A 13,360-nucleotide genomic window follows, 5' to 3' on the forward strand; every position below is an offset into this window, starting at 1 on the left:
AGAGAGAGAGAGAGAGAGAGAGAGAGAGAGAGAGAGAGAGAGAGAGAGAGAGAGAGATTGATTCTTGGGCTGGAGCAATGGCTTAGTGGGCAAGAGCACTGCCTGCTCTTCCAGGGACCCAGGTTCAATTCCCAGCATCTACATGGCAGTTCACAACTGTCTGAAACTCCAGTTCCAGGAAATTTGACATCCTCACACAGATAAATGTACAGGCAAGACACCATTGCACAGAAAATAAAAACAAATCTTAAAAAAAAAAACTCCTTCCTCTTCTACACATGCGCAAGCACGCGCCTGCACGCGCACACACACACACACACACACACACACACACACACACGCTTGATGTGAAGGCTCTCCTCCTTGAGGCCAATGGACAGCATTACTCTGAAGACAGCTGGTAAAAAGTGGGAGGAGATAACCAATAGACACAGAGTGGGGTCTGGATGGCTATTTGTAAGGTTTCAAGCCTATTAGATTATAGACAGGATTTGGGGATGCTGGGGACATTCCAGCCATAGTTAGATGGCTACTGTTGAAATGCTTCCATCTTCTCTCTCCCTGCCACGCTCTGATCTCCCTCTCTCCCTCTCCAATAGTGGCAAGCTGGTTTCTCCCAAGTGGAAGAACTTCAAAGGCCTCAAATTGCTGTGCCGGGACAAGATCCGCCTCAACAATGCCATCTGGAGGGCCTGGTACATTCAGTGTGAGTGGGCACCATGGGTCCCTTGGGGTTGGGAGGGTTCCTTCAAGCCAGAGGGCTCCATTCCTAGAACCCAGAGCCAGCTCCTGCAGAGTGCACGACATCAGAATTGTAGAGAAAGGGAGCTCTCAGTGCAAGGACCCTTGAGCATCCTCCGGCCTTCAGAGGGTCTTGAGGAACTTGTGTCAAATGGCACTTTTTTTTTTCTTTAGTTTTTCGAGACAGGGTTTCTCTGTAGCTTTGGAGTATGTCCTGGAACTAACTCTTGTAGACCAGGCTCGAACTCACAGAAATCCACCTGCCTCTGCCTCCCAAATGCTGGGATTAAAGGTGTTTGCCACCACCACCCAGCCAAAGGTCACTTTCTTTTTTTAAAAAAATTTATTTGTTTATTATATATGCAATATTCTGTCTTCGTGTATGCCTGAAGGCCAGAAGAGGGCACCAGAACTCATTCTCATGGTTGCTGGGAATTGAACTCAGGACCTTTGGAAGAGTAGGCAACGTTCTTAACCTCTGAGCCATCTCTCCAGCCCCCCAAAGGTCACTTTCTAAGGTGAGACAAGGACAAGATACAGCCGAGGGCACTTTGAAAGCTCTGAAGGAGGTGGCAATGGATGCTAATTCAAGACTCTTGACATATTCACCAGCCCCTTCACTAAGTAAACTACTTGAGATTCTCTGGAAAAGAAGCCAGTTAGAACCAGAGCTCAGTGGTAGAGCACCTGCCTAGAATCCCCCAGTGAGGCGATGGGGTGTGGCTCAGTGGTAGAGCACCTGCCTGGAATCCCCCAGTGTGGGTCTAGGGGAGTCATCCAGTGGTAAAATGTCTGCCTAGAATCCATCAACAAGTGAGGGGCTGGGGATGTGGGTCAACAGTAATACACTTACTTATAATGTTCAAGTCCCTGGGTTTCATTTCCAGCACCACAAAAAGGGTACGTGTGGGGGCATTTACATACCCCACTGGTCCGATTGCAATGCTTAGTAAATGGAGAAAATCTTGCACAGATCAGCCTTTCTCTGTGTAGCCCTCCCTGGCTGTCCTGGAACTCCGCCAAAGACCAGGCTGGCCTTGAACTCTGAGATGTGCCTGCTTCTGCCTCCCAGGTGCTGGAATTAAAGGCATGCACCACCACTGCCCAGCACCACCAGCTGTTCACTGAACATCCTGTAGGTACCTGGTGTGATTTAGGCAGATGTTGGGGGCGGGGGGGGGGGACAGGCCTTATGTCACTCAGACAGGTTTCTTGTCTCTCTTTCTTCCTTGGCTGTTTGACTTCAAGCAAGTCAATAGGTTAGCCTCTTTGAACCATGTCCCTGTCTATCCAATGATGGCGGATCTGCTAAAGACAGATACAAGAGGGCCTAGCAATAAGATGAGGTTCAGTGAATAATATACCCAGAGGAGGTTACAGTCGTGTCTTTGGGGACAGCCCCTCTGTGGCAAGACAATAGAATCATAGGCCGGGCTGGGCTGGGAACACAGCCCTGGAGAAATACATTTGCTTTAGTCGTCTCTGCTGGCCCGCTGGATCCCATCCAAGCAGAAGGGGACTGTGAGACTCTGGGTTCTGTTGACTCATATGCCCAACACTTGAATAAATTATCTTGTTTAAGGTCCAAAAGCAGCCAGGCATGGTGATGCACTGTAGAGGCAGAGGCAGGAGGATCTCGGTGAGTGTGTCTGCATAGTGAGTTTCAGACCAGCCAGGTCTACATGGTGAGAGCCTGTCACAAACAAGAAGGAAGAGGAGGGAGCAGTGGGGGCGGTGGCAGCGACCGTGGCAGCATCAAACTTGGGGGGGGGGCGATAGCAGAGGGGCCTTCTTCATCCAGTCCACTGTGTAGCAAGGTCCAGACCACCCTGAGCTCCTGAAATCCTATCTGAAACAGATGTGGGGGCATCAGGACACATTCCCGGGGAGAGTTTTCAGACCCCCCCCCCTTCTCAGTTGTATAGCATCCTGAACTGGGGAACCCCCAAGTGAAGGACTGGGGGTGTGGCTCAGCGGAGAGCACTTGCCTGGATGCTCCCACATGGAACTACAAGCTCTTTGCACGGCTTCTCTGTGTCATGTCACCGAGAAGTTATCTGATGGGCTCTGGGCGAATTAGGAAGCTGTAAAGCCTGGGTGGGGGAGGGCAGAGTCTCCCCACCTTGGTGTTCTCTTTTCATGCTAAAACTAGATGGGCACACACACGCTGTTGGTGCTGCAGAAGTTAATTCATCTTTTCCTTTGCTCCCTTCCTTCCCCCTCCCTCTATTTCTTTCTGTATGTCTATGCAGGTGTACATGTGTATGTAAAGGCGAAGGTCCTACCTTAGCTGTTATTCTGTCTCGTCGCCACAAAGTAGCTGAGGCTTAGCTGGGCGGTAGCTGCGCACACCTTTAAACCCAGCGGGAGGCAGAGGCAGGCGGATCTCTGTGAGTTCGAGACCAGCCTGGTCTACAGAGCCAGTTCCAGGACAGGCTCCAAAGCTACAGCAAACCCTGTCTCAAAGAAACAACAAACAAACAAACAAACAAACAAAAAGCGTGTCTCCCTACCGGATTAGACTTGAATTCAGTGTGTAACCAAGGGTGACCTTGAACTCCTGAGCTTCTTCCTTTCTCTGCCTCCTAAGTGCTGGCAGAAGGAGCGCCACCACACCTGTTTTCTTTCCTTTCTCTCTTCTCCTCATTTATTTATTTATTTATTCATTTATTATGCATACAGGGTTCTGCCTGCATGTGAGCCTGCAGGCCAGAAGAGGGCACCAGATCTTATTACCAATGGTTGGGCATGGCTCAGTGGTAGAGCACCTGCCTAGAATCGCCCAATGAAAGGTTGGGGGCTGTGGCTCAGTGGTAGAGCCCCTGCTTAGAATCCCCAGAGAGGGGCTGGGGTGTGGCTCAGTGGTAGAGCACCTGCCTAGAATTCCCCAATGAAGGGTTGGGGGCTGTGGCTCAGTGGTAGATCCCCTGCTTAGAATCCCCAGAGAGGGGCTGGGGTGTGTGGTTGGCAGAGTTTAGTAGTATCACACTTGCAAAGTATGCAAGAGGCCCCTAGGTTCAATATTCAACAATACAATCAATCAATAAATTTGAAAAATTAGGGAGCTGGAAAGCCAGGTGGGCTTGGCTTTGCCCCCTCTTAAGGTTCTTGGGGGCTGAAGAGATGGATTAGTGGTTAAGAGAACTTGCTGCTTTTGTAAAGGACTCGGTTGGGTTTCTAGTACCCACACAGTGACTCCCAACCATCTACAACTCCAGTTTCAGAGGATCTGATACCCGCTTCTGCCCTCCACAGAAACCAGGCACACATGCACACATACAGGGGAAACACTCTGACCTCCACAGGAGCCAGACACGTGCGCACACACACACACACACACACACACACACACACACACACACGGGAGACATTCATACATGTAAAATAAAATAGATAAACCTTTAAAAGATTTTTAAGTTCCTTAAAAGGTGGCTGTGATGATATAGGCATGTAATTTCAGCTACTCTAGAGGCTGAGGCAGGAGGATGACCAGTTAAATTCCATCTGAACTGCACAGGACGACTGTATAAAAACAAAACAAAACTATATAAAAGAGGGCAGGCCAAATGACTTGGTGGATAAAGGTGTTTTCCCCACTGAGGCTGATGATCCGAAGGTTTCCTGGTCCCATATGAAGATGAAAGGAGAGAACCAACCCCAGAAAGTCCTTTTCTGACTCCTACACGTGTGCCTCCTTAGCACACAAAATAAAGAAATGTAATAAGAATCTAAAACATTGAGCCGGGCAGTGGTGGCACACGCCTTTAGTCTCAGCACTTGGGAGGCAGAGGCAGATGGATCTCTGTGAGTTCCAGGCCAGCCTGGTCTACAAGAGCCCGTTCCAGGACAGCCAAGACTGTTACAAAGAGAAACTCTGTCTTGAAAAACGAAACAAAACAAAAATCTAAAACATCATAATAGTAGCAAAGTTGTGGATGTAGCTCAGCGGTAGAGGCTCTAAATTCAATCCCTAGTGGGGGACAAAAGAACAAAGGCTTATTATGGAGGAAGCTTGGCTTCCATCCCTGTAGAAAGTGCCATTCTCATCTCACCCATCAGGGGGCGCTACAGCCCCTCCACAGGTCCCTATCTTCATCTTGGCTGCACTTCCTTCCATGTCCAGCACTGGTCTTCGACGTCCCCAAAGCCTCTTGGGTTCTTAGCGCTGCCAGGGCACTTTGCACCTCTCCCTGGAGAGGAGGGACTTTCCAGTTTACCTTATCTATCCCAAGTTTATTTACTTTCCTTATCTGTGCTGCTGTGAGCACCTCTGACTTATCCCTGAGCCTCTCATTCTGGCATTGGCCCCCCACAAAGGTACAAAGTGAATAGTGAATCGCGAATGAAGGGGTGGGATGCAGTGGTAGAGCAAGTGCATGGAGGATATGATTGGTGTTAAATGAAACCCGACACAGCCCTGTGTACAGAACACAGGGTCCCTGAGCGGGGGAGGAGACAGGCAGGGTCCAGTTGTTCCTAGCTAATCTTTCCTGGTGTTCACGTCCTCATCTGGGAAGCCAGGAGGGAGATACTCTGGAAGGCTTCCTTGTTCTGGGACCCTGGTAATCTACACACCCGAGGGTCCATCTCTTCTTCCTCCTTTTCTGTTGGATCTCATGTAGTCCAAGCTAATTTGAACTCAGACTCACAAAGAATAATCTTAACATTTTGATCCTTCTGGTTCCATTTTCCAAGTGCTGGAAGCAGGCATGTGCCATCTCACTGGTTTGGAGTTTCTAGGTTCTCTCTCTTCCTCTCTCCTTTTCTCCTTGTTGCTCTTTGTGATACTGGAGCTGGAACCCAGGGCCTCACATACACTAGTCAAACACTAAATACCACTGAGCCACATTTCCAGGTCTTTCCTGGGGCATTCTAGGCAGGTGCTCTACCATTGAGCCACACCCAGCCCCTCACTGGGGGATTCTAGGCAGGGGCTCTACCACCGAGCCACACCCTAGCCTCTCACTGGGGGATTCTAGGCAGGGGCTCTACCACTGAGCCACACCCTATCCTCTCACTGGGAGGTTCTAGGCAGGGGCTCTACCACTGAGCCACACCCTAGTCTCTCACTGGGAGGTTCTAGGCAGGGGCTCTACCTCTGAGCCACATGCCATCACAGCACTGTCTGTGATGAAGGTCTGCTGAATCAATAGACCCTGAAAAGAAATAACTGTCAATGTATAGCATGGGAAGAAATCACAGGAAGACCTGGAGGAAGATGTTGCCTGTAGAATAAGACTAGAGAGGAGCCTGGTGGCATGGCTCATGTCAGTAACTGGCACTCAAGAAGCTAAGGCAGGAGGATCACAAGTGTGAGGCATTCCTGAACTATATAAGATAGTTTTTCACAACTATCTTTGGGTTTTTATTACTGTGAAGAAACACCATAACCATGGCAACTCTTATAAAGGAAATAATTTAATTGGGGCTGGCTTACAGTTCCAGATGTTTAGTCTATTATGGTCACATCAGGTGGCATGGTAGCATCAGGCAGACATGGTGCTGCAGAAGGAGCTGAGAGTTCTACATCCACATCTGCAGGCAGCAGAAGCAACTGTGTGCTACTCTAAGTGGAGCTCGAGCATAGGAGACCTGGAAGTCCACCCTCCACAGTGACACGCTTCCTCCTGTAAGGCCACACCCACTCCAACAAAGCCACACCTCTTCTAAAACCACTCCCTATGGGGGCCATTTTCTTTCAAAGCACCACACAAACCAAACAAATAAAAGAGACAGTAGCCTATGGGTGGGATACATGACAGAGACAGGAAGCTGGGGCCACCAGATCAGGGGGAGTTTGGAAACCTCCAAACTGAGTCTGGAAGCTGTAGGGCGCTATGGAGTGTTTTAGACCCATAGCAGCAGAAATGATGACCAGCTGAGTGTGAGGCTGGGGTCTGGGGGGTCCATGCATGGAATGACTCAGACTACGGGGTGTGTGAGAAAGGATGGAGAGGAGGGGCCAGGGAAGAACTGTCAGGGATCCTGCTGAGTTGGCATGGCTGGTCTGTGGATTGTCAGAAAGCCGGAAACTGCTAAGGAATATTTGCCGGTTTGGTTTTTAATTTTTTTAAAGATTTATTTATTTATTATGTATACAACATTCCTTCCATGTGTGCTTGCATGCCAGAAGAGGACACCAGATCTCATTATAGATGGCTGTGAGCCACCATGTGCTGGGAATTGAACTCAGGATCTCTGGAAGAGTAGTCAGTGTTCTTAACCTCTGAGCCATCTCTCCAGCCCCATCTCTGCAGTTCTGGAATGTCAGTAGGAAGAAAATTCAGGGATCAGCAGGCAGCAGGGGATCATGGAGGAGGTAGGACCTATGTCTGGGGGCGAGAAGGATGGAGCTGGGCCTTCTGGGAAGATACTGAGTTTCCAGACTGAAGAGGTATGCAAGGTGAGGTGTGAGTACCTGTGACAGCTGCAAAATTTGGAGCAAGGGGGCTGGAGAGATGGCTCAGAGGTTAAGAACATTGCCTACTCTTCCAAAGGTCCTGAGTTCAATTCCCAGCAACCACATGGTGGCTCACAACCATCTGTAATGGGGTCTGGTGCCCTCTTCTGGCCTGTAGGCATACAAGGAGGCTGAACACTGTATACACAATAAATAAATAAATATTTTTTAAAAAAATTTGGAGCAAGAATAGATGTTCATGACTGGAGCGGAGGGGGGGGGAGTAGAAAAGAACCTGGAGCTGAAGCAGGAGGATCAAGAGATTGAGGGCAGTCTAGAGAGATGGCTCAGTGGTTAAGAGTGCTGGCTGCAATTCCTAGAGGTCCTGAGTTCAATTCTCAGCATCTCCATGGCATCTATATACACAGTCATTGGTAGTGGGATCCACTGTGCAGATGTACATGAAGACAGCATAATCTTAATAATAAATCTTTTTATCTTTAAGGTTTATTTTTAGATATATTGGTGTTTTGCCTGCATGTATGTCTATGTGAGGTCACCAGATCCCCTGGAACTGGAGTTACAGATATTTGTGAGCTGCCATGTGGTTGCTGGGAATTGAAACCAGGACATCTGGAAGAGCAGTCAGTGTTCTTAACCACTGAACCATCTCCCCAACCCCCCAAAATCTTTTTATAAAGAGTTTGAGAGGCTGAGCAGTGCTGGTGCAGGCCTTTAATTCTAGCACTCGGGAGGCAGAGGTCGGTGGATCTCTGTGAACTCGAGGTCTATGGAGTGAGTTTCAGGACAGACAGAGCTACACAGAGAAACCCTGTCTCAAAAAAATTTTTTGATGACATAGTCATTCCGGGCTAGCCCAAACTATAATAAATAGCAAGAATATGTGTCAAAATAGAAGATAATTCACACAAGACCTGATGATGTGTCTTCTCGGCACATTTGCCCCAACCAGCCACTGAACATTGAAGACAGGGTGTGGGTCAGCAATAGAGTGCTTAGAATCTCCCAGTGAGAGGTGGGGGCGTGATTCAGTAGTAGAGCTTGTGTAGACTGAGAGAGAGAGAGGCAAAGTGGGAGGGAGGGAGAGTTGGCTTCGTGGGTCGTGAACTTGTCTAGAACACAGGAAGCCCTGGGTTCCCTCACCAGCATTGCATAGAATTGGCATGGTGGTGCACTTGGGAGGCTGATGCAGAAGGATCAAGAGTTCAAGGCCATCTTTAGCTACTAATGAGTTTGGGACCAGCGAAGGACCAATGTCTTAAAAGAAAAGCAAAAAGAAAAGGGTCAGGCTGGATTATAAAGTGTGTCACTCGACTTCCAGTCTCCTAGGGTGGAGGATGAGAGGTCTGGGTGCCTCTGACCTGGCCCTCTTCCCTCAGATGTGCAGCGGAGGAAGAGCCCAGTGTGTGGCTTTGTGACCCCTCTGCAGGGGTCTGAAGCAGATGAGCACCGGAAGCCTGAGGTAGCTGTTGATGGACTGCCCACCCCTCTGGTTATCCACCCTGAGGTTCCCTCCCGCGGTTGGGTGTGATATGGGATATGGGAGGACCGACCTCTTAGGGCATCACCCTGAGCCCTGACATCTGCCCTCCCCCAGGCTGTCGTCCTGGAGGGGAATTACTGGAAGAGGCGCATCGAGGTGGTGATGCGCGAATACCACAAGTGGAGAATCTACTACAAGAAGCGGGTCAGTGGGACTGGCAGGGGTAGAGCGTCCGCTTGGGGCTTAGAAGAGCCCTTGGAGGGGATCCCATGGTCCCACCCTAACCCATACCCTCGAACCACCCCTGTAAGTCTCAGCATGTAAGCCACAGGGTCTCCCCAGGGCCAGTTTCTCTCCCCGGTGGTGGAAAGGGGCGGGTCCTGGGGATGTGTGGAGGAAGGGGGCGTGGCTCAGTGGGGAAAAGGGATTCAGGGTCCAATTTTGTGTCCCCGCAGCTCCGTAAGTCCAGCAGGGAAGGGGATCTCCTGGCTCCCAAACAGGTGAGTGTTCAGTAACTTTAGCTGGGCACCAAGGAAGGGCATCTGGGAAGTTGGAAACTGGAAAATCGAAAATGGCTGCCTGGCTGACCAGGACAGAAAATGGGAGAGGTAAGTGGGTGTGAGAGGAATGGGCATGGCCTCCACGATGGTGCGGGTGATGACTTCAACTTTCTCTTCTTAGGAAGATTTGTTGTGAGACAGGAGGATTGTAGTGAGTTCCAGGCCAGCCTGAGTTAGATTATGAGTCCAGCGCCAGTGTAGGCTGCAGTGAGGACTCCTTGAGACAAGCAAACAAAACAAACAAACAAAAAGAAAGAAAAGAAAAGCAAGCAGATGGTGGGAGGCCCAAGGGAAAGGCATCCACAGGATGGAAGTTTCAGACAGAAGAAACCAGCAGACAGAAAGCCAGGCTAAGGCGGAGGCAGGAGGATTGCAAACTGAAGGTCAGTTCAGGAGCTCTGAAGCTAGCTTGGAGGCTGTCTTCAAGAACAAAAATAAAAACAACTGAAACTTGGCTTGTGCGTGCATACCAACAGTGCTGCTGCTAAGGAGGTAGAGGTGGTAAGGTAGGGAGTTTAAGGCTATCCTCTGCTACAAGAGAGTCCGGGCTAGCCTGGGCTACATGACACCCTGCCTCCAAAAATTAAAGCCAACAAGATGTGATGGTGCATGCTTTTAATCCCAGAGCTTGGGAGGCTGAGGCTGTTGGGTCTCTGTGGGTTCGCAGCTTGGGTTACATCATGAGCTCCAGGCCAACTAGGGCTATCTAGTGAGACTCTGTCTTTTTTTATTTGCTTTTCGAGACAAGGATTCTTTGTATAATAGCCTTGGCTGTCCTGGAACTCGCTCTGTAGACCAGGCTGTTCTTGAGCTCACAGAAATCCTCCTGTCTCTGCCTCCCAAGTGCTAGGATTAAAGCTGTGCCTCGACTGCCCGGCTGAGGCTCTATAAATAAATAAATAAATAAATAAATAAATAGCCAAACTACAGCTGAGAGAGCAGGAAGGGCTATTGGCTGGCCATCCTGGTCTGCTTCCTAGAGTTGTTAGGGGCCAATAGGATGACCTTGACCTTTCAGCCAGTAAGCCAGGCCCTCCAAGGTGCTGTCTTTTAGGGCTTTCCCTCCAGGGTGGGGAATCACCTCATCCTCAGACAGGGATAACATGGAGGAGCAGGGCAGTGACCTCTGTGTCCTGCCAGGTGGAAGGTGGGTGGCCGCCACCAGAGCGATGGTGCGAACAGCTCTTCTCCAGCGTGGTGCCCGTGCTGCTTGGAGGCTCCGAGGAGGAGCCCGGGGCTCGACAGCTTCTGGACCTCGACTGCTTCTTGTCCGATATATCCGACACACTCTTCACCATGACACAGCCCAGCCCCTCGTCCCTGCAGCTGCCCCCAGAAGATGGTGAGGAGAGAAAGGGGAAGGGGGAGAGGGGCTGAGCCGTCCTCCCCTGCCTGCCGCTTCCAACCTCACCATCTTCCCTTCAGCTTACGTTGGCAATGCTGACATGATCCAGCCAGACCTGACGCCACTGCAGCCCAGCCTGGATGACTTCATGGAGATATCAGGTGGGACAGGTCCTTCATCAGGAGTAAGGACAAACCCCGAAAGGGTTAGTCTAAGAAAAAAAAAAACCCTGGGAGACTATAAGGCTTTGTGTAGTGGGAGGATAAATGGTGTTGTAATTATGTGTGTGTGTATGTGCATGTGTGCTTATGTGTGTTCCCAAGAGCTTATGCCTACTAGGCAGGTGCTCTACCACTGAGCCACACCCAGCACCTCACTGGGGGATTCTAGGCAGGGGCTCTACCACTGAGCCACACCCCAGCCCCTCACTGGGGGATTCTAGGCAGGGGCTCTACCACTGAGCCACACCCCAGCCCCTCACTGGGGGATTCTAGGCAGGGGCTCTATTACAGATCCTTTATGGTCTAGCGTGGGAAAGTCCTTAGGTTTAATTTTGAGCACTTCATAAGCCACTGTGACAGACAAGAGAATTCCAAGCGTCAAATCTCTGAGTCTTTTTTTTTTCTTGAGAAGGGGTTTCTCAGTGTAGCCCTGGCTTTTCTGGAACTCACTATGTAGACGAGGCCTTGAACTCATGGAGATTTGCCCGCCTTTGCCTACTGAGTGCTGGAAGCAAAAGCGTGTGCCACTACATCTGGCTTAGAAGCATCAAATCTCTTAAAGTGGGGCTGGAGAATTGGCTCAGCAATTAAGAGAGAGCCCTGGCTGTTCTTCCAGAGGACCAGGTTCAATTCCCAGCAACAACATGGTGGCTCACAAACATCTGTAATGAGGTCTGGTGCCCTCTTCAGGCCTGCAGGCATACACACAGACAGAACACTGTATATGTAATAAATAAAAATACATCTCTTAAAGCATTTTAGACAGAGGTAAGTTTCTCAGGCTCCCCTTTTTTTTCCTAGGCTATTGAGTTACTGATGTGTTTCTAGAGATCCTATGAATGTCAGTATGAGCCCATGAGGACTAAACGTCTTTCTTCCTCTCTCCTGTCTCTGGTTTTTCTTTTGAAAAACAGACAGGTGTCTTAGGGTTTTATTGTCATGAAGAGACACCATGGCTATGGCAGCTCGTATAAAGTAAAGCATTTAATTCGGCTGACTTACAGTTCAGAGGTTTAGTCCATTGTCATCATGATGGACATGGCGGCATGTAGACAGACATGGTGCTGGAGCAGTAACTGAGAATTGTACATCTGCAGCCGGGCGGTGGTGGCGCACGCCTTTAATCCCATCACTGGGGGGGGGGCAGAGACAGGTGGATCTCTGTGAGTTCAAGACCAGCCTGGTCTACAGAGCTAGTTCCAGGACAGGCTCCAAAACCACAGAGAAACCCTGTCTTGAAAAACCAAAAAAAAAAAAAAAAAAAAGGAATTTCTACATCTGGATCTGCAGGCAGTAGGAAGAGACAGTGACACTGGACCTGGCTTAAACTTCTGAAACCTCAAAGCCCACACGCACCCAGTGATACACTTCCTCCCACAAGACCCGACCTACTCCAGCAAGGCCCACCTCCAGTAATGCCACTCCCTATGAGCCTACTGGGGCCATTTCATTCAAATGTCCACCCTAGTTTTCTTTCTGTTGTTGTAACAGATACTCTGTCAAAAAGCAGCTTAGGGAAGGAAAGGGTTTAGCTTCCCTTCTGGGAAGTCCATCCCTGAGGGAGGGCAGGGCAGGAACTCAAGCAGGAACCATGGAGGAACAAGGTGTGCTGCCAGGGTCCTCGTTGGGATGACTGTTGCTATCATGAAACACCATGACCAACAGCAGCTTGGGGAAGAAAGAGTTTATCTGGCTAAACTTCAGCATCACAGTCCATTGCTGAGGGAAGTCAAGACAGGAACCTGGAGGCAGGAGCTGATGTAGAGGCCATGAAGAGGTTGCTGTCTATTGTTGGTTCTTCATGACTTGTTCAGCCTGTTTTCTCACAGAAAGTTGGGACTCCAGCCACAGTGGCCTGGGCCCTCCCCTATCAACCACGAATTAAGAAAATGCCCTACAGGCTTGCCTACAGCCTGATCTTAAGGAAGCATTTTCTCAGTTGAGGCTCCCTCGAGTAGACATAAAGTGAACCAACACACTTTGATACCTCCTGTGTCAATTAACAATCAAGACAGCCTGATCTAAGCAGTCCCTCGGTTATGGTCCCTTCTCAGGTTACTTTAGTAAACCATCAAGTTGACAGATGAAGTTAACTAGGTTACAGGTCTTATGCAGTTCAGGCTGGCCTCAAACTTGCTGATGCCAAGGCTGCTCTGAACTCTGATCCTCCTGTCTCTCGCATCAGAAGACTAGAGTGTGTATTTATCACCATGCCCACAGTGTGTGCCCTCTCCTTCTTCTCTTCTCTCTCCATCCCCCATACCCCACTTACTTGAGATAGAATTTTACTAGGTAGCCCAGGATGACCTTGAACCCATGACCCTTCTGTCTCAGTCTTCTGAGTGCCTGGATTCCCGGTGTGAGTCACAAGGCCTGGTACAGCTTGCTCCCTGTTTCCAATGGGGTCTTCCTTCCCCACAGTACTGTACTTTTTTCTTTGCTGATTGTATTTCTTTCTTTCTTTTTTATTGTTGTTTGGTTTGTTTGTTTGTTTGTTTTTCAAGACAGGGTTTCTCTGTGTAGTCTTGGATGTCCTGAAACTCATTCTGTAGATCAGGCTAGCCTCGAACTCAAGAGATAGATCCTCCT

The 13,360-nt window shown here is 49.5% G+C and overlaps 1 protein-coding gene across 6 annotated transcripts in view; it reads left to right on the forward strand.

Annotated features, from left to right (window-relative positions):
• Positions 1-13,360, forward strand: part of Mlxipl (MLX interacting protein like) — a 54,855-nt gene that overhangs the window by 27,752 nt on the left and 13,743 nt on the right. For 5 of the 6 annotated variants that reach the window (XM_050129273.1, XM_050129270.1, XM_050129269.1 and 2 more), the window contains exons 2-7: positions 600-706; positions 8,542-8,624; positions 8,760-8,849; positions 9,101-9,145; positions 10,346-10,547; positions 10,631-10,711. In XM_050129273.1, coding sequence (XP_049985230.1) covers positions 8,808-8,849; positions 9,101-9,145; positions 10,346-10,547; positions 10,631-10,711 — 370 coding nt within the window. In that variant the 5' untranslated portion in view covers positions 600-706; positions 8,542-8,624; positions 8,760-8,807. Of the gene's footprint in view, positions 1-599; positions 707-8,483; positions 8,625-8,759; positions 8,850-9,100; positions 9,146-10,345; positions 10,548-10,630; positions 10,712-13,360 lie in introns of all 6 variants that reach the window. The other variant, XM_050129274.1, reaches the window with a different exon arrangement.

This window comes from Alexandromys fortis, unplaced genomic scaffold, assembly GCF_014885135.2.
Source record: "Alexandromys fortis isolate MF-2015 unplaced genomic scaffold, M_Fortis_MF-2015_v1.1 scaffold_312, whole genome shotgun sequence".
NCBI lineage: Eukaryota > Metazoa > Chordata > Mammalia > Rodentia > Cricetidae > Alexandromys > Alexandromys fortis.